The sequence below is a fragment of the Ascaphus truei genome, chromosome 12 (genome assembly GCF_040206685.1).
Source record: "Ascaphus truei isolate aAscTru1 chromosome 12, aAscTru1.hap1, whole genome shotgun sequence".
NCBI lineage: Eukaryota > Metazoa > Chordata > Amphibia > Anura > Ascaphidae > Ascaphus > Ascaphus truei.
In genome coordinates, this window is record NC_134494.1 from 27,210,974 (window position 1) to 27,223,635 (window position 12,662).

A 12,662-nucleotide genomic window follows, 5' to 3' on the forward strand; every position below is an offset into this window, starting at 1 on the left:
CTGCCACAACAGAAATGTACAGTATTAGCGGTTGAAGGGAGTAAGGAAGACCACTGCATTTTTATTTCTTTCGTTTTTTTGAAAATAGAATAAGGGATCTGTTTAAAAACAAAGTCTCTCCGTATGTATTTGGATAACATAAACCCATTAAAAAAAATAAGCTGATTATGTTAGGAGCAGCTGCAGGAAGAAAATGTTGAAGAAACTGCTTTTCCCAAAAGCACACTTTCCTTGGTGGCAATATTAACATAACTATAGTATGAGAATCCCAATTAAAATTGAGCAAAAGGTTGATCTTGACGCCTTAACTTAAACGAATACAGTATGGGACTAGGGAAGGGCCCTTCAACTGGAGACCCGCGGCATATGACATTTCTGGTCATACGTGTAGCTAAGTGCTTGCAAAATATCAAAATAGAATATTTTCAAGTCTGTCAATGCATCAGAAATTAAGTTACAATATGCTTTTTTTGGCCCTTCTACTACTAATTCTTGACGGATTCTGTCCCTGTGGGAAGCTAGTTGAAGAAACCCGTCATGTAGTGTTGGGACACAATGTAAAGCGTCACACCAACCTGTGGTGTCATTCCATGGCAGATGTAGACAATTGGAATGTTGTCCGTTTCCGGTCCCTGATCAAGGCACAGGTCTGTTTTAAGGGAATTCTGCAGCTAAAATAGAAGGACAAGACAAAGATTAAATGTTGCATTATAGGATGAATCAACCTACAGCACATCAACTTCTCTTTCTTTCACTATCTGAACAAAATATCTACAGTATAGCTCCATTCCATTTATTACTTTATTAAATAAAAATGTATATTATTGCCGATATGAGTCACAATACAATACTATATACTCTACACTGTGTGTGTGTGTGTGTGTGTGTGTATATATGTGTGTGTGTGTGTGTGTGTGTGTGTGTGTGTGTGTGTGTGTGTGTGTGTGTGTGTGTGTGTGTGTGTGTGTGTGTGTGTGTGTGTGTGTGTGTGTGTATATATATATATATATATATATAAAAAATATATATATATATATATATATATATATACACATATACACACACATATAATATATACACACACACACACACACACACACACACACACACACACACACACACACACACACACACACATACAGTAATATATATATATATACACACACACACACACACACACACACACACACACACACACACACACACACACATATATATGCTGTCAGTAGCATGGAAAAACACTCATATTTCTTTATTAGGAATTTAAGTATAATATCTGTTTCGGTACCTTCTTCTGTTATGTACTTATGTGTTTTGAACTGTACATTGTTTCATTGACATTGATCTGTGCATCAATTCTTGCATCATTATAGCCTCTCTCTCCATATTTGGTAGAGCTTAGTCTCTTTAGGCACTTTACTGTAACTGTTCTTCCAAAGAAAGGCCGTTTTTATGCATATGGAGTACATCTTTAGTAACTCTGGTTCATTTTGCTTGCTCCCCGATGGAGTTTAGTGACTCATGCTACTGTGCCTTTAATTTTAGGTTTTTCACTAAGCTTGACGCACTGCGCATGCGCGGGTTGAGGCTCCCTGCAGATGGGAGTTTCTCCGTGCACAGAATGTATCTATCTGCACACACATGCGCACTTTGCATCTATTTTGGTTCTGCCTCCCTATTGGAGTAGTGGCAGGAGGAGAGGCATGTATTAATGTATCTAATGCCTCCCGATGACGTCACACGCAAGCGCACTTTGCCGTGTGAAGAAACACAGCTGCCAGTTTAACTTAAATGAATGACAAGCAGCACATTGCTATGCTTTGCTGGGCTCCTGTTAATGATGTCTTTGGAGACATGTGCAGTGGGTAGGTTTACGATGCACACCCCTGTAAACTATTTAGATTAATTGTATTTTGTTGAAATTTCAACAGGTGACGACGTTTTAGGGCATAATTGTAATCCTTTTTAGGTCTGCACATTATCCTGCCTACCCCACCACTCCCAGTTGAAGGCATCTGGCCGAAACGCGTAGGAGTGGGTGCTGTAGGCAGGATCCCCTGGTTTGTCCCCTCTTAGGGACACGTAATTATGTTTTGAGCTATTGCTCCTTGCTTCCTCTTAAGTTATTATGTGTGTTTGATGCTCAGGTGGTATGTGAATCAGGGTATATTGCTTTTGGAGTGTGCCTTTCCAAGTTTTTCACCCATTGCTCCTTTTATTGTGCAGCTGTACTTCACTTTCCAGGGATTATTCCACATGACTCCCTTGGATTGAGCATTAGATGTTATGATTTGTTTACTTGGTTATTGATATTTCCTCCTCATCTTAGCCCTTTTTCTACAGCACTTAGCTTCCCCTTGTTTGACACACTCAAGGGTACACACTTCTTCAATTTGAGACGTTCTGTCCATTTTGATTTTGATTGTAAGAGGATGATTGTCAAGCTTTGCGTACAGGGGATCTATGCCTAATTTTAATTATTTCATGCTTTCTTTTAGATTCTTTGTTCTGTGACCGTTAATTCAATAAAATTTGTATATGTATATTCAACTGGTATACTAGAGTGCTATTACTTGGGGCTCTCTTTTCTTTCTCTCATATCACACACACACACACATTTAGTATCATTTTTTGCTATTCACATAGACTTTTGTTAATTTATTGGCGCTACTTTCTTTCCTTTTTATATATATATATATACACACACACACACACACACACACACACACACACACACACACACACACACACACAGACACACACACAGACATATATACATACACACAAACACATATACACACACACACACACACACACAAATGCTTGCTCTTTAAGTACCAATATAACATTCTATCCTATGATTCTTTCCTTTATCCTTGTATATGATCCATCAAGGATGCTAGTACTGTAGGAGTAAAGCAGTAAATGTGCAAGGCACATGAGAGCAGGAGAAGACTTTAGCACAGTATGGGAAAATTAGGTGCCCGCAGGGAGTGGGAGTTTACAGTTTCATTTACCTCCATTTCATTTCAAAGGCGTAGGTTGTTTTTTTTTTCATGCATAAATCCATTGCTTCCATGGCCCTAATGAGCTATATAAATAATGGAGTATTTACATCACCCCATTTAGCATTGAGCTAGCTCAATTAAGCCAAAGAAAATGACTAGACGGGTATAGCAATTGTTGTGTTTAAAATATCGCACCGCCATGAGATTCAATTGCTACTGCAGAGTAAGTGCTATCAATTTGTGCATGTCAAACGTCTCCTTCTGAGCTGAAAAGGACAACAGCCCATTGCTATGCAGCAGTGTGGGGGGGAGGGCGGGTGTACATGTAGTACAATGGATAGTCATCCTTGTGTAAGGACATACAAGGGTGCGGAGTTATCTAGATGATATTGTTATATTGCCCCATGTATTTACATACATATCACACTGTATACCAAACCACACATGGGTTTATATCTGCTTGCTTCATGTATACCAGGGGTGGTCAACTGCAGTCCTCAAGGGCCACCAACAGGTCAGGTTTCAAAGATTTTCCTGCTTCAGCACAGGTGGCTTAGTCTGATTGAGCTACACCTGATGTATACAATCCAGTACTCCTAATGAGATTGGACCTTAGTATGGGCCACATTATCTATAATCTGTTTTATATAACACCCCCAAGCCGCCACTAAACTAAGGAGGCATCTGCTTGCCATGGCAAAAGTATTTACTGGCAGTCGCTTCTGCTTAGACCTTGTTCTTTTTTTTTTTACTCAAACAAAAGCAGAGTCCCCCTTGAGTGCCAAATCCCTCTTGGGCATTTAAAGATGGCGTCGCTCAGCAACAGTGTGATGCAAACCTGCAATGTTATTGTTATCTTCATTTTATCTTGGCGGCTGATAAAGCGGCACCCGCCCCTCGCCCCCTGTCCTGTGTGAGTTTAGCGCATATAAAATTAGTATGCTGCTCCCTGAACATGTCCTGCGCTTTAAAAAACATAAAAAATAATGTATTCAAAAATCTTTGTTTTTAATGATCTCCGGCGTCTGAAGTTACAAGTTACCATGGTAACCTTTTAGACTGCACTGGGCTCCGTTGAGAGCTCAATTTTTTCCATCCTTGATATTTTAACTGCTCATATCCCCTAAAAGAAGAAGCATCATCTGAAAAGGCAAGAAGGGGATGTTTTAAAGTAAATATTATTTATTTATTTTTTAAAATAGCGATCCCCACAGAACGATGCCGTAATGTCAACAGAATGAGCGGCTCAGTTAATAAGGACACCAACTCTGTAAAGCAATGGTACTGAATTTGAGCCAATCCCAAATCCTTGGGTTGAAATCCCAGTGTCAGCGACTTGTGACCTTGGGTAAGTCACTTTATCTCTCTGTGTTCCATGCACCAAAAACATAGATTGTAAGCTCACCCGGGTAGCAGCTGTGCCTGTAACATTACAGTGTGCTGCGTATTGTGTGCTGTACTGTAATTGTGGAGTGTTTGGAGTCCCATTGGGAGAAATGGGATGTGAAATAGTTATTATTACTGTATTCACGTGAGTAGATAGAAAAGCCTTTCACAATGGGATTATTTCAGGCGAGTGTGTAGTTGATGGTTTATGTGAACATTTTAGGTTGTGTAAAGGTCACTTTTGTAAGATTTATGACTTAGTAGAGTGACTAATGAGTTATGCATTTCAGGCCCTTGTGCTTGTGAATGGAATCGTAAATACAGACTGTCTGCAAAACGAGGGTACAATTATTAGCCCAGTGCAATGTTCAAATGTAGTCTGTGATACTTGATTTTTCCTAAACATTTATGTTGATGTCGCTGGTGATCATTTAGAAAGCCTTTTACATTCTTTGAAATTGAATAGGTCCTTTCTTTACTATAATGCAACATGCCATAGATATCTGTTTGCATGTCTGATGTTTCTCAGAGTGCCGTGAAATTGTAACGTTGCTGATTGCAAGACAGGATACGAACCCGCAGGGCAGAGGTAGGGAGAAATACACCGACCTAGGCCTGGGATGCAGGGGTAGTCAAGTCCAATTCTGGGGTCGAGGCAGGCAGAAAAATGTTTTTTCTTTTCTTTTTTTCAGATATGGTTAGGGACTAGTGATCCCTTTGAAACGGGCTGCAGGAACCTGGTGCATTCATCATCGGAACAGGACTTTTTTAACATTGAAGGTTTTTTATATTTTTTCATTTTTTACTTTTTCACTTTTTATATTTTTTGTGTTATTAAAATCTGTTAGCATTTTTTAACCTATATAGGTATTTTTAATTCCATTACAAGTAGTGAATTAGTTCTTAACATTGCATTACTATTTTTAGTCTGTATCATTGTGTATCAGTCTATAACTAGCCACCCCTCCAAGCACCTTTTTTGATTAGCTTGACCGGTTCTTTTTATTAAGTAGGTTTATATAGAGGCGCTACTTCATTCTCTGTTTGTTTTGTTTTGTTATATATATATATATATACATATGTTATATATATGTTATATATATATATATACTGCTACAGCACAGATACTGTTACAGGTCTTGTGTGTATACAGATATTGAGCTTGCTGTAATGCGTAATCAAACTGTGGATAAGAGCATACACTTACCACCCCATAGGCAATGTTGTCTGAGTATGTTCTCATTTCCGGATACACTGTGACAAGATACCACCGAAAAGTCTTGCATTTTAGTCTTTTCCTTAGGGCTTTCCTCTCAGAAATATCACCAATGTCAATTCCAGGATCCTGAGAAGATGAAAGACCTGATGATACAGACGTGACGACCAACAGCTTCAGCTTTGGTGGGCAACATGGACCGTGAAGTCGGGCCTTGGTTCCAGCGGCAGAGCAAAGAGTTCGCTTCCTACACATACTACAATATTAACACCCATTACTTACATTGCTACTGTGCCGGCTGTATGCACACTACAATACTACTGGAAGTATTAAATGCTATAAAACATGGAAGTAGCTGTGGCGATTACCACTGTAGGATAGCGAACCCTTCCATGGATTGTCCAACTGTAAAATGTCTGATTTGAAGAAAGATTTGTTTTCTTTGTTATATACAGATGTACTAACGGTGACATGGATAAAGTCAAATATAAAATCATACACTAGAGATACACAAGGCAAAGTAAAAAACAGAATGAGTATTTTTTGTGATATTCAAGTGCTAATGATATCTACAGCAAACAAACGATAAATGATTGAGTCATCAAGTGTAATAAAATTACTCCATGGGGGAGATTCACTAAGTGCCTATATGGGGCATCGTACCCCGATCTGGAATGATCTGCCCATCAAGTCAATAGCAGTTAACACTGGATCAGAGCGTGATACTCTGCATTAGCGCTTAGTGAATCCTGGCGTATGTGTTAAACAACAGTCTGTTAGGTGTAGAGGTGAACGCTAGCTAAGGCTGCGCTTATCGTGCCGGCGACGGCGCGGCAAAAAAAAAGTATTGCTGTCGTCGCGTACGCTTATAAAAGCGATAGGACGATGGCTTGGAAGGCAATTTGATTTTTCCAGCGACCGCAGCGTGACGTCACCGTCGCGTCGCCGGCACTATAAGTTTAACTATTAAAGAAGAAAACTGTGCTTAACACCCAGCTACACACTGGTAGGTTTCCAGTTTATATCAAGAATAGTGCCACTTTTAAGATAAATTGGCATTTTCCATCATATTTAAGCCCTGTTTACGGCAGAGTAAGCTCAAATTAACATCCACATATAAAATGTATCCCCCCCCCCCTTTTTGAGTTATGGTTCCGTTTAGAAAGTAGTTTTTTTTTAAGTCATTTAAAATCATGCATGTGTTTGTTTTCTGACTGGGGGAGATAAATATTTTCAGTGGTGTATGGAGCGTATCCTATGCTAATACCCTCATTAAATGTATATTCTTTATGTTTCGCCTACTCTTGAAACCAAAAATGTGTCAGGAGCTCAGGTTTCTATAAAACCTCTGCTGAAAACAAAATGCCCTCCACTTCTGTGCATATGAATCTTCATTATTTATTGTGTTACAGAAATGGAAATAAGTTGCCGGATGTCTGAGGTCCTTCGCTTTATTGCCACTCCAACACATTGACACATCTTGATTAAAGTGTAGTGTGCGTCATTGTACACTTTGAAACTCCTTTTCTCCAATTCTCTCCTCACTCGGGCATGCAGTTTAGGGAGGGGTTGTATGAAGCAATAGCAGGATTAAAGGGAGGAGTTACTTTGGCACTTACATTTACAATGGTTCCCATTTTGTCTCTCTCTGTGGTGATGAGAAAGGCTATACGACCCTAAACTGAGCCAGCTGGATACGCAACTCAAAAGTATTACTCTTTGGAGCTTCCAAGACCAAAATTCTGCAAACCGCCTACCTCCTGTGGTATGTTCCATGCCATGTAGACATGGCTTTTAAACTCATCCATCCAAACTTCAGCCACCCTGAGAGCATTCCTTCGGACGTGTGCTGTGAGATCTTCTGTGTACGGCTTATGAGCTCTTTCAATGTGAGCGATTCTGGAGCAGGGAAGAACTTCAACGCTTCCTCCACATTGCCATACCTAGAAATCAACACATGTTTAATTTGCATTGGGTCCTTTAATTGTGTCAAAATATCCACCATCTCTTACACATTTTAACAAACACAAATGGCTTAGTCAAATATTACGCCTACATATTAGTTTTGATATTGAAGTGATGCTAGGACCTTTTATTCAGTGTGGTAAGAAATGTGGAAAGCCCTCTTAATGATACAGGTAATCAGGCAATAACCTCCATTCACTTGAATGAAAGGGACTTAATCATAAACGTCATCTCAACGTGTGCTTGGATGATGTTGATGCATCATTAACAACGCACTATCCCGGTTCTCGCCATATTGAATGCCTTTTATAATGGAGTGTACCAAATTATGCAACTGGGCCTATCATGCTATACTCCTTTTCGTAGTGCCAGGTGTGGGGTGACCTGGGCATCTCTCACTAATCTGCTTGAAGTGTGAGACACGTAATTAACAAGCTTCCTACTGTAACTTTGACACAGTCACAAGCAAATTGCAGTGCGCCAAAGCACAATTCTCTTTGGGATCTCACACGTGCCTCTATTTGTTGAAGCATTTTATTTGTCTTTTTGGGTGTAATTATCAGGTTGGATAATAAAGCACCATCGTCCTTGACCGAGAGGGAGATGTATCAACGTAAACCAAACAAATAGACGTTCGTTTTGACGCATAGCTTCACTGACTGCTTCTGTTTGCGTCAAATTTTAAGAAAGTGCGTCTTACATTTGGTGCAAAATGTTGGCCAGAAAAGATTACACCACCTCAGACCTGACAGATTTTTATAACACAAAGAGAAGATAAAAAAGTAACACACAGACATCTTACAATCTGTGCATCACATAACTGCTCCCTGACTCCTCCTATTGTCCATCCCCAATTTTCAAGGCGACGAACACTTGGAGCAAAGACCTTGACATATTAAAGTGACGCAAGATGAAAATGACACAATTTGCATTCAATATTGCTCCAAAGTTGCCTTGATACTCAAAAACTTTCTTCACTTGATCAATTGGAAGAATACATTTTCAGGAAAGGTGACAATTGGCACAACATGTTTTTTTTTAAGAAAATACATAAACTCATTTAACATTAAAAAAACATTCACTAATTGCAGGGATATATCTTTTAGGGGAAGAGAGGGGGGACTCACTGGAATTGATCTCTGTCGCCTATTTTTAGAGAGCAAATAAGGATGGGATGGGGCAATGGCCCTTTTTTCCATGTACTGTAGTAACAAAAGAAGGAGAGGGAGAGGGGAGTAGGGAGTATGATACTTTTTATGGGACCAACAAATAGTTGTTATGTTACAAGCTTTCCAACCTCTCAGGGTCCTTCATCAGGTCCAACACTACTTGTTGGTCCAATAAAAGGTATTATACCACCTACTCCCTCTCCCTCCTTGATTACTGCAGTTTTAGAGATTAACACAAAACTCCATATAGTGGTAATGAGATGGCGTGGACCACTGTCCCAGAGAGCACAACCCTCTTCCGCCCATTTCCTTATTTAAAGCTAGATTATTGATTGCCGTTTAAATATACATTTATCTTTCTTGATTTAGTGTTTCTGCACCTTTTTTTGTCGCTGCACAAACGGACTAAATGTAAATCAATTAACAGCAACATGCCGATGTCCTAAAGAATTAATTGAATTTACAGTGATAAAATAAACCACCTACTTATTAGAAATTCCAAAAATGTTATGCAATTCAAGAAGGGGAACGTATCACTTTGCGGCTGTAGGGTCTTAGAAACGGACATTTCTGGCAGAAGTAATTAATTTGAATTTCAAATGGTATATATACTCTGTCCAGTTACCCCAGTGTTGCAGTCAAAACCAAGTTATCAGTGCATTTAATTACAATATTGATTGCTAGATGAGATTAAACCCCTGTTTAATTCAGGTACGGATGCTTCTGTCTTCCGAACAGAGATTACAATACAAAGAGAAAACAAATTATACTTCGATTACCATCTGTTTGGTAAATTATTCATCTAGGAAGTAACAAGCAGGTACAAACAGATTTATTGCAAACCTACATGCATTTGATTTTACATGTTGTCATGTTGGCCATTACAGGATAAGGCCGCGTACATGGATAGTGCTTGCGGGTGGAGGCGCTCTGAGGCGCGCTTCCACTCGGCACTGAGCCCCTACAGCCGCAATGAGAGCGGCTTTAGTAGGGGCTCGCCTACGCTTCCGCAAGCGCGCGGAAGCGTAGGTCTTAGGGAAATTTTAAATCTTTGCGCTTGTTGGACCGCAGGGCCGGTCACGTGAGCGGTTCGCCCAATGAGGGGGGGGGAGGGTGAGTGAGAAAAAGAGGGAGTAAGAGTGAGATGACAAGCACACTTAGCATTTAAAGCATCTAATGTGCTTTTTTTGAGGATAAATATAAATATTAGTAATAACATCCCAATTAGAAATGCATGAGGTGAATTTTAGCTGTGCTGCACAGATTGTGGCAAAATAGCATAAAGAATCCTCTTTTTATAGCCACCTCTTACATACACCAACATCTGTCTTATTTTGTCTTCTTAACAGTGGAACCCAGAAGTAGTGAATGCACCTTCAGTTTTATGGGTGCTTACACATTCCACCGTCGAGTGGATTTTGAAGTACTTGAAACTAGAAGTATTCATTTAATTGTCGTTTCCCTTTATTCAACCCATTACAATGCCATGTTATTTTGCCTGCCGATCATACGGTGTTGCATTGTGGGCCATAGTTTATGGTTTTCCCGTTCAAACATTTTGTATATTGTAAAAACACCCATTGGCATCACTGACATTTTATATCCCTGTTAGAATATATATTTTTTTCCCATTTGATACGTTTGCGAGTATTTTTTTTTTTTAACAATCTTTTTTAGTTTTAGTAGTAAACAGGCGATTAAATCAAAAACAGACGAAGTGCACAAAAATACTGAAATCATTGAAATATAATTTAGAAGCGCAAGTGGCGTTTCACAGATAATACATTCCCAACAAAATGTAGTTTATTAGCCTGTCAACCTGTGTCTATCTACAATATATATCACCAGCTGAACCATATTCGTTCCATTTTATTGCCACACACACGGTGGTGTGAATAGCATGGTCTTTGAATAGCAATAGATTGACTAAGCTCTGTTAAATCAGGGTGTAATGATGTAACGCTAAATGAAAAGGGAACGGGCGTGATTTCTCCGGCGTTACCGCCATAATCATGTGTAAAAATATGGGCCCTAATTAAGCTCATTAGTGCATAATTAACGACACGTTATTTCTGCTGCGTTCTCTTCAACTAAGGTGACTTTGCTGTGTCTTGGTGTTACTTCGGGCTCACTTGGTGAGATGACTTTACTTTGGAGATATTCCTCCTTCCTGTTGTAAAAATGCTCTCACGTTTAGCTCTCTCCCTCCCTCTCTTCTCCACAAAAGCCCCCTGTTTTAGGGTCTGGGTGGGGCTAACACGAGACTTAGGTGTGACTTAAATAACGTAGCATTATTCCCCGGCGTTAACCTTAGTGGAGTTTAGGGAGTATGGGAGGAATATGAATTAGGCCAGGGGTGCTCAACACCAGTTTCAAGCCCACCGCCCCCCTCGCCCCCAACAGGTCAGGTTTTCAGGATATTCCAGCTTCAGCATAGGTGTCTCAATCAGAGGCTCAGTCGAAGATCTAGCCTCTGATTGACCCACCTGTGCTGAAGCAGGGACTGACTGAGCCACCTGTGCTGAAGCAGTGATCGATTGAGACACTTGTGCCTGAAGCAGGGATATCCCGAATACCTGACCTGTCGGGGGGTGGGTGGATTTGACGCACCCCTGAATTAGGAAATAGAGACCTAATTTGGATGTCATTTACAATAGCGGCCTTTACAAATAGCACTATGCTTTTTACTGGAGTAAATTCTGGTTATGTCACGTTATTTTCTTAAGGGAATACTGTGTTACGATTAATTTAGGTTAACGTCACATTAAAGGAGCAATCCGAGCAATATACTAATATACTATCTATATGCTATAGATCTCACAATGTCCCAATTGTGTTAATCCCTTCACTGTGAGAGGGGCCTTTCTTATGAATATTTAACGTATAGAGGTATTTATTTTACCAACCTAAAAATCACATTTTCCAACAAGTCAAGTTCCCAACACCCCAGCAGAAGCACGGAAAACACGGGTCAGATTAAACATTTCATGTTATAAGGACTCCAGTCCTCAAGGGTTTTAAGGATATCCCTGCTTCAGCATAGGTGGGCAATGACTGAGCCACTGATTGAGCCACCTGTGCTGAAGCAGGGATATGCTTAAAAGCTGACCTGTTCGTGGCCCTTGAGGACTGGAGTTGGTCGCCTCTGAGATATAGGGATTCTGATTTTCGGTCGTAACCGGGAAAAAAACCCCCCAATAAAACACCACCGACCAATCATTGGGGTTTTTTCAGTTAAAAACGATAAAGATCGGAAAATGATGAATGATTTCCATGGGGGGGGGGGGGGGGGAGGGGAGAGTGTCCTCACGTGGTGCGTTTCCAGGGCCATGTGACTATGGCTGCGCGGGAATGTGAGTAGCCATGAGACGAGGCAGAAAAAACAAAAGCGGCGCTCAAACGTTGGCTAGTATATAATAAAACAGGGGTCTTTTAAATAGGCTCCAGTGCACAAGTGATCTTCGTGTTTGATATAACAGAATAGTGCGAATAAGGTGTTAATATTCTAACACAAATAAGTGAATGTGATACAGTAAAAAAATATTCTATGTGAATATACAAATGAATCAAGATATATAGTCTTCCACTCAGACCCTGGAATCGGATATGTTTCCCAGTATCCACAAACGACTTGTATTCACACTGCAGGGGAGTGGGGGGCATGGAGAAGGAAGACACAAAGGCCAGCATGGAGTAGTATTGCAAGGACAGGTGGGTACATATAGATTTAAATCTCCAAATTCAATACTCACAAACCAGCCGTAATAATGGGCATTTCCAAAACGGTGGCAAGTGTAGCCCACCGACCCCTCCATTACTTTGTGTGCTTGTGACAGATTTTTGCATGTGGAAAATATGGCAAAATACATTAAATAAACACAGATGTTACACAAACAAACACAGAAAACCAGAATCCTT

The 12,662-nt window shown here is 40.1% G+C and overlaps 1 protein-coding gene and 1 long non-coding RNA gene across 2 annotated transcripts in view; one reads left to right on the plus strand and one right to left on the minus strand.

Moving 5' to 3' along the window:
- Positions 1–12,662, minus strand: part of GALNT18 (polypeptide N-acetylgalactosaminyltransferase 18) — a 308,353-nt gene that overhangs the window by 14,616 nt on the left and 281,075 nt on the right. Inside the window, exons 7-9 of the mRNA XM_075567108.1 lie at positions 7,368–7,553; positions 5,602–5,739; positions 576–671 (exon numbers count right to left, since the gene is read on the minus strand). Coding sequence (XP_075423223.1) covers positions 576–671; positions 5,602–5,739; positions 7,368–7,553 — 420 coding nt within the window. The remainder of the gene's footprint in view (positions 1–575; positions 672–5,601; positions 5,740–7,367; positions 7,554–12,662) is intronic.
- LOC142464054 (uncharacterized) lies at positions 1,701–5,169 on the plus strand. The gene is made up of 3 exons (XR_012787565.1): positions 1,701–1,865; positions 4,211–4,356; positions 5,087–5,169. It is a non-coding gene; the product is annotated as an uncharacterized LOC142464054 (long non-coding RNA).